This window comes from Solanum pennellii, chromosome 4 (assembly GCF_001406875.1).
Source record: "Solanum pennellii chromosome 4, SPENNV200".
NCBI classification, from domain to species: Eukaryota; Viridiplantae; Streptophyta; class Magnoliopsida; order Solanales; family Solanaceae; genus Solanum; species Solanum pennellii.
The window spans coordinates 1,913,557-1,922,148 of NC_028640.1; the positions used below are offsets into that span (position 1 = coordinate 1,913,557).

The 8,592-nt window shown below is 38.4% G+C and overlaps 1 protein-coding gene across 1 annotated transcript; it reads right to left on the minus strand.

Moving 5' to 3' along the window:
• Positions 1 to 232: 232 nt before the first annotated feature.
• Positions 233 to 8,096, minus strand: LOC107017789 (histidine kinase 4). Its single transcript, XM_015218052.2, has 11 exons — positions 7,764 to 8,096; positions 6,927 to 7,160; positions 6,663 to 6,832; positions 5,987 to 6,205; positions 5,710 to 5,896; positions 5,567 to 5,618; positions 5,232 to 5,461; positions 4,934 to 5,032; positions 3,884 to 4,587; positions 2,410 to 2,901; positions 233 to 883 (listed from the first exon to the last, which is right to left on the minus strand). The coding sequence occupies exons 1-11, from the start codon at positions 8,094 to 8,096 to the stop codon at positions 622 to 624; spliced, it is 2,982 nt and encodes a 993-aa protein (XP_015073538.1). The 3' UTR covers positions 233 to 621.
• Positions 8,097 to 8,592: the final 496 nt, after the last annotated feature.

The window sequence follows — 8,592 nt, forward strand, 5'->3', positions numbered from 1 at the left end:
TTGAACCCCCCAACAAAGTGTTTCATAGCCACGTGCTCTAATCCTCTAATGGCACTTCCCTTTTGACCTAGTTGTGGGTGAGGAGTGGTTCATAGCCACGTGCTCTAATCCTCTAACGGCACTTCCCTTTTGACCTAGTTGTGGGTGAGGAGGGATTTGAACCCCTAACATAGTGGTTCGTAACCACGTGCTCTAATCCTGTGAAGCCATAAGCAAAGCAAAGTGTAGATGCATAGAGAATAGGGAAGTTTTTTAATGACAATAATCAACATACAAATCAAGGAATTAGTAGCTTCTCAGTCAAAAATATCAAAGGAAACCATAAAAGAGTATATCAAGATTATACAGCTTTGACTTCTTCTCCCCTTCTAAATGTACATACAAGACAGGGATAGAAGCTGTTTTGCAGTATACATACAACAATATATACTTAAGAAGCTAATCATGTCAGAGGTCTAAAGTGGTTAGAAGTTAATCACTTGCTAAATGTGTCATTGTGGCTAATCATGTCCATACACTAGAACAAGTCAAACAAGAATATGCACCAGCAGGATGCTGAAAATTTGCTGGTAGTCCGTTTCAGCCGAGAGGTGCAGCAAAATCAGTAGAATAGGTACTTAGCTATTCGTCCGAGTTAGGCTTGGATTCAAAGAACTTGGATACAGCTTCATAAAGATTCTCTTCCTCGAATGGTTTTGAGACGTAACCATCCATCCCACACTTGAGGCATTTCTCTAATGTGGCATGAATAACATCAGCAGTCATGGCCAATATCGGCATGTGCCACCTGCGCCTCTTTGTACCTCCATCACAGTTCAACACTCCATTCTGTTGTTCATTCGCAATGCTCTCTAGTTCCCTAATTCGACGTGTAGCCTCAAACCTGCAATTTCAAAAGGATTAGTTTTAAAAACCTTGTACTTTAGTTTCTTTGGATGTTCGTGTTTTCAGTCACTCTTTTCTTTCCCTTGGTACAAAAGCACATTGTCCTAAAGACAATCTTTTTGTTTAGTAAAACCTGTATTTCTAGAGGAAATGAAGTTCAATATGCACAGAATCTCAATACCCAAAAGTGCAGTTCTGAACAAAGAGGTGTACAAATGAGTGAAATAGCATTTGCCATTCAAGTGAAATCCAATCAACATTGCTGTATTAGCAAGTAGGTCGACATGCACCAACGACAAGCAACAGTTTCAAAGAAGTTCATAAACCTGTGATTGATACAGAAGCTATGCAGACACTAGACATGGTCAATATATACACAAATTAACATTGATCATCTCAGTTGCTATGTACACAACAAAGAGAATCAGAAATCTGATTAAAACATGCTACACTGAGGTCACAGACAAAGTATATTAGCATATTCTTAAATGTCGGAACTCTCAAATGACAGCAACCATCTGAGGAATGATAAACAGCTAGGTTTCCAAGTTTGACTCAACCAAACGACAGCCCCCCTTTTGGATTATTAAGCTCAATACTTGAGGAGGTAAGCAACACAAGAATAATAGCCAACACTTTTTCTAAGGCATTACCGAGTATATAAGAGGTTCTTCTCTTATGTCAGTTCAGAAGAGATCCTTAAGTGAAGCACAAAGTGCAAAATGAGAAGAAAAGCAAACAACTGAATTTTGGGTGGACCGTGGTGAGATGATACAAGTGTTGACAGTCTAGTTGGGATTAGAACTCCAGAAAGTATTAGTTACAAAAGGATGTTGTCCATTTAACTCTCTCATCAGAGTTTTCTCCAAATTTCAAATAGAATTAAAGTTTTGTTCATTTTTTATTGAGGTAAATTTAAATTGTTCGAATTCTGTAATCATCAATGACCAACATTGGTAAGCAACCCAAATTCACTGACCAGTCAGTATATATTTATTTGTTAGCAGAGAGCTAAAACTGAATTTTGCAATATATGACTTGTAAAGCTGCATTGTTTCCTTTCAGAAACAAAAAAGTTGTCTATCAGCAATTATCTTATCTCAGATTCGTTGATTAAAGATAATATGTCAATATACTACAGCAGGGGACTTAAATTCCTATACTTACGGTGTACAAACCAGGACTTGGGTACAAGAATTGGTATTAGTTTAAAACTAGTAAATATTTTATAAAGCTAGAATTGAAACAAGGCTTAACTGTGGATAAAGCACATTAAAATCATTTCTGCAATCAAAAGCACCTTTTAACTTCCACAAGTCCAATAGAATAATATTTGGTCCCAATACAGAACAGAATGTGAAGACTGTTATTGACAGAGCACATTTTGAATTTTCTACTGCCAACACAGACATACTACGCTTCAACTTAAAGATGGCATAATTCGAATTTGCTCGTCACAAATTTGTAAGTAGAACTACTATGAAGAAAATCATTAGATCAGGAAATGAGAAGTTTCGAACATACCCATCCATTTCTGGCATCTGAATATCCATAAAGCATGCATCAAAATTGTGCGGTAACTGCAGCAATGCAAGAGCAGCTTTCCCACTTTCAGCACACTCTACCTCGGCCCCAAACTTTTTGAGTGCACCAGCAGCAACCCTGCGATTTACTCTATTATCATCAACCACCAAAATTTTCATACCACACAGTAGGCCACGAAGGGATGGAGATCTATTGGACATATCTTTTCCTCGACTCTTGTTTCCAGTTCCAATTAGCTGCTGAAGGCATGCAGCCAGCATACTTGCTCTAAGAGGTTTCATTATCACTGAAAAACCTACTGCTTTAGCCTTTTCATGGTCAGCGTTGGTGATATTAGTCGCCAGAAGGATCATCTTAGGTAACTTGTACACGTGTCCATTTTGATTGATGTTTGGAAAGTGTAAATTTAGGTCAACATCTTCAGATATCCACAAGTCCTTCTCGACCAGAATTATGTCCAGCTTCCTCTCACTGCAGCAAGATACAAATGCTTATTTAAATTAATGTATCAATATTCCAGTTCATTGTTTTCCCCTTTTGAGGGGGATATCAGCATTTTTATTTAGGCTATTCTCCGCTAGATTTGAACATCTTGCTAAACACTGGAACTCCTCATGCAGGGAACTGAATTAAAAAAAATGGTATCCTAGTGGCATTTTAAAGATCATTGTCACATAAATGACAGATTTGGATATATTTCTACACCTAAATGTTTTCCTCTATGTTGCCTTCTGCTACTATATATTTAGGTGATAATAGCTGGCAGGTGAAATGCGCAGAAATACAAGAATGAAACAATACTAGTAAATATATGTCTGGAAACGTACATTGGTGAACATGAATTCTTTTATCGCAGAACAGAAGAAAATCAAACCTCAGTCAATCCTTAGGTAAATGTTTTTTGTTATCAATTATCTGCAATTTGGAACTCCTTTTTCTCTTTTTGTCGATTAAATTCCATTTTACTAAACAAGATTGTAAAAGATAAGGCACTTGGGCCTAACACAACCCAAAAAAACTAGCTCATGAGGGGAGGATTGTCCAAGTCCATATTTAGCAAACCACCGGTCGATTCCCCAACCAAATGTGAAACTTTAACCTACTCTAACCCCCCTTCACACCCAGGCCAAACCAGTGTGGACAAGGAGCCCACAAAGGGATGAAACTGGCTCTAATACCATGCAGATACAGCACTTGGACCTATCCATATAAAAAAATAAACGGTCTATTTCCCAACCAATGTGGCACTTTAACCGACTCTAACAAAGGCTGTAGAGTGCCTACAATGGCCAAAGGCATTTGCTTACAGTTTGTCTAAGATAACATTAATAGTAATGTGTCCTTCAAAGCCTCAAAGTTAGATTGATCTAAGCAATACATGCTTGCAGTTCTGAATCACTTACAGTCTACAGAGTATCAATAGCAAAGAGTTTACCAAAGGATGAAAACATACTTGGAAACAACAGAACCATTTCTCCCAAGAGTGGCTGCAGCTCTCTTGATGCTACTGACAACTTCTGCCCGAATACCAAGTCTCTTCAGATGGTATCCAGTTACAGCAGCTCTTACAGGCTTTTTATCGACTATAATAGCATTTAGACCTTTGAATGATGTAGGCAAATCATCAGAATGAGATTTTTTCAGATCACCAAGAGCATGTTTCTCGCATCTTAGGAAGCTAACACTGAAAGAAAATGTGCTTCCAATCTTGGGACGGCTAATGAAACTTATATGACCGCCCATCAGCTCGACGAGACACTTGCTAATGCTTAGCCCAATACCAGTTCCTCCGTACTTTCTAGAAGTTGAACTGTCTGCCTGCATGAATGGTGTAAAAACTCGTTCTTGTGTTTTTAAAGGGATCCCGATTCCAGTATCCTCAACACTAACCATTACAGTGACATCCCGAGAGAGATCATCATTCACCACCTTAGTTGCAGATTCATAGTCCAACCCATTGTCAGCAATTATGTGCTTGAAGGTGTTCCAAGTGTTCTGGCTATCAGCAGTTTCGTAACCACTTAAGGTCTTGAAATGAAAAGCACTAGAAGAAATAACACTTTCAGATCCTCCATTCAAGCAGGTATCCTTTTTGTCACCATCTTTGTTTTGTTCTACCAGATGAACTTGAACAAATATATGCCCTTGTAGAGTGAACTGTCAAAGAATAAACTTTTGGTAATCATAATGATTCAAGAAAGAACAAAAAGCGAAGTTCTAAAGGTTACTATTTCCTTGTTTGAAATGCAACATTAAAATAGAAAGCAAATCAAAAAGAGGAATGTTTCTCGTCAGCCTAACTCTTTTCTGAACAGACAACAGAGAAGGTAAATCTTAACTTTCTCAGAAATTTCACATTCCACAAATTAAAGGAAAATTTTAAAATTTATTTCTCCATTTCCATCTTTTTCTATCCCTTTCTTTTTACCTCCTAGTTTCCAATAGCATAAAGAGGGACTTGTGCTTATGGTTCAGGGATGAGAAGATTGCCTGTTTTACTTACTTTGACAGAGTTGTTCACCAGATTTGTTATCACTTGTCTAAATCTTCCTGGATCCCCCATAACAATTTCAGGCACTTTATCAGAAACAAAGACGGCCAACTTCAGTTCCCAATAAATCATTTCATGTCAGGAAGCAGCACCAGGAGCAATTGAAATCCAGAGGTAACAGGCAGCAGAAGCGAAAGAAATTAGTAGTTGAAGACATAGTGGCTCAGTTTAACACGTAAACCAACAGACAACAACAATAAATTACTTTGTGCATGAGAATAAAGGAACTTATGAATGTTCAAGGGCGTACCTCAAGACTTTTGCGCCTTGAATCATCAGAGAATAAAGAAAGAACATCATCCAGTATAGAGCGAAGGTCAAATGGAACTGCCTCAAGTTCTAACTTGCCCGCTTCAATTTTGGCCCGATCAAGCACTTCATTTATCAATCTTATCAGTGACTTCCCACAATCTTGAGCAGTCTGAGCATAATCTCTTTGAGTTGAACTCAGATCCGTATCTAGGAGCAGAGCAAGCATTCCTGAATTCACAATCATACAGCAGGCGCTTAAAAGTTAGACGTACCGCATTTAGTTAAATTGCTATTGAGATAATACTGCAAATCAATATGAGAATAGCTCCTTACCTAGGATTCCATTCATAGGAGTTCTTATTTCATGTGAAACAGTAGCCAAGAACTGGATTTAGCAAAACAGAAAATGCACGTCAACATCTCAAGATCAATTTAATGGAATAAAGAACCTCGAATTGGACAAGGTGTTAAGAGACCTGGGATTTGGCAACATCAGCTGCTTCAGCTTGAACCTTTAGCTCCTGCATTTTATGGAAATCATCCTCTACTTTATTAATGTGGCTTGCAGATTTGTAACCCGTGTAGCCAATTAAGAGGAAGATGGTAAAAATGAAAACTGCAGTGGTCACTGCACCCCAAGATATAGGAGCTTCATAAAGATACCTGCAAAGGCACAAACGTATCAAGGCTCCACATCGAAGTTTGAGCTTTCTTACACAGAGCACCTGCTACCAAAGAAGGATGAGCACTTACCTACAAATCATCTCATGCTTACGAAATGGATCACCAAAATCAAGCTTGCTTACATGCTTTAGTGAGGCATCACCATTGGGGTTCTGGTGTCCGTACATGATTAAAGGATCAGAAGAGTTTGTAACATCATAGACATTTACAATAATTGGATGATTTGCAGCAAGTTGCCCAAGTAGACACTCAACGAGAGACTCAACATCGAAGGCTCCACCAAGATACCTGCATTGAGTTAAAGAGCTAGATGAAACTATTACCAAATAGCAGCAGAACCTGCCCAATCTCACCCATCACCTGGTAATTGACCAAAAACATGTCTTCAAGTAATATGCACTAAAACAAATGCACATGAATAATGGTTACTGAGAGAAATCTTGCAAGACCCAAAGAATAGAATGACTCATCCCTTTTACATGGTTAGCACGACAAATAAGACTACGCCTACATCTTTAAGAATCCGACTTAAGCTACAAATATTTCCATTAGCCGGCTTATGGGAGTGAGAAGCAGAAGGAACAAATGCTCTAAGTTTGAGACAAAATGATGACTGGCATTAGGCGTCCATGCAAACCAAATAAACTGAACTTTTCTAAAGCAAAAAATGATGAGCAAATATCTTAAGACCATCAAGCATGCTATAAATTCATCCAATCAGAAAACGACATTGACACAAGCTTACCCTGCAGTGGCTTCAACCCGTTCATGCTCCGTCGGGTTTTCCGGAAGCTTGGATCTGTAAACAGGGAATGTCAAAACAACACCAAGGTGATGAGAACCCAGAAGCCTGAAGGGGCTCGTAAGAACTGCCTTCCCACTGGCCCTAGCTCTTAAGATGTTTTCGCGATCCTCCTGAATGAACCAGGCAAAAGAACAGTCCAATGAAATAAGCTAGCACAACTAACAAAAGTTAAAATCCATGAAACTTTCTGAACTAATTCATTACCTCTCCTGACATCATGTCAAGTGATTCTATGTAGGAAACCGTCTCTTGTGAAAATATAACTGGAGAATACTCATCTCTAATTGGTGAAGGCTCTTTTTCCATTGTTTTAATAGTCCATCCATGTTCTCTCTCAAATTCTTCCCTTTCTGAGTTTAAAACTCTCTCTGCATATGCCACCCCACTTAATAGTGGCCTCTCAAAGGCAGTTCTAGCAGTGTACTCAGCAAAAGTACTCTGCAGTTTCAGTAAAGAGAATCAGAGTCCAAATGGAGCAAAACACCTATCGACAATTCACACAGCTGACAACTGAGGCATAGTCGTTACAACAACAACATACCCGGTTGAGACTGGGGAGGGGAGTGTAGAGTGTACGCAGACTTACCCCAACCTCAGAGGTAGAGAGGTTGTTTCCCATAGACCCACCACTCAAGAAAAAATAGTCAAGAATAAGAAGCAATGGAAGTACTCGAAACAACCTATAGCTACAAAAACTGAAGAGCAAGAAACTACAAGAGTAATATGGACGAACAGCAAGATAATGCACTACTACATACTAATCTTCTACCCCTAATCCATGTGTTCCACAAGGTCCTATCTTAAAGTCATGTCCTCGATAAGCAGAGACATACTTGTTTCTTTGTTAAAAGATTGAGCCAAGCAAAGACAAAATATTCACATGACACAACAGCTAAACAAATAAAACTCATCACAATTGCAAAAGATAAAGCAATACCGCCAAGAATTAAAGAGAATCAAATTATACCTCACTAAACTAAACCAATTTCACAACTTTTTTCAGTGCAAAATGAGAAATTGTAACCATTTAAGAGCACAAACCTGATCAATTGCTGATGGATTCTTCTCATAATGGAAAGTTGATACAAGTATAGCAAGGGCATGTACATGATTCACACTAACACTGAATTGATCTTGTAACATCCTTGCCCTTTGATCACACATACTCACAAGCCCTTCTTTTCTTTTCTCCTTATGATTAGCATCCATATAAAAGTACAAAGCAATGCTAAAAAATGTACACCAGATAATCCATAAAGCAAAAAGCTTTGGAAGATAACCCTGTGAAGGAACAAATCTATGCTTTCTCTTTGAGTTAAATTGCTCACTCCCCTTCACACTCAACATATGGTGGCTTTGCATCTTCTCACCCATCCCCACAACCACAAAAAAAATACTCCTCAATATTCTTCAAAATTCTCCTAACCACAAAGAAACAAGAAACCCCATATAGACAAATGAGCTAAAAATCATTGCTTTTCTGCAAAAGTACAAGTAGTTTCTTAAAACCCCATTTTTTTAAATCATAGGGAAAAGCAAAGAATTCACTAAAAATGTGCTAAAGGCAGAAAACCACCAAGAAAATGAACAAACAAATCATTTCACCCCACCCCCCTCTCTCCTCACACTATCATGAGGATGGAAAGAAGTGAAACCCAAGAAAAAGAACCAATTTTTTTCCCCCTCATGGAACAACAAGCATGGCTTGACTGCAGTCCTAAAAAGATGGAAAAAAAAATCCCAAATTCCAAGAACTCCTCACACTGTGTCTGTCAATGGGGTTTTTGGAATAAAAAAATGAAAAATCACTCCAATCATGTGCTCTCAAGCATGGAGTTAAGTTGAAGAATCTAGACAATGAAGAGCATGT

What these genes read in the sequence shown, in the direction of transcription:
- LOC107017789 (XM_015218052.2), bottom strand. Translation starts at nt 8,096, where the DNA reads ATGGGTGAGAAGATGCAAAGCCACCATATGTTGAGTGTGAAGGGGAGT. An exon ending in AAGCATGAGATGATTTGTAG is followed by an intron (nt 5,897 to 5,986) that starts GTAAGTGCTCAT and finishes GTGCCTTTGCAG; the next exon opens with GTATCTTTATGAAGCTCCTA. An exon ending in CAGATGCCAGAAATGGATGG is followed by an intron (nt 884 to 2,409) that starts GTATGTTCGAAA and finishes TTGAAATTGCAG; the next exon opens with GTTTGAGGCTACACGTCGAA.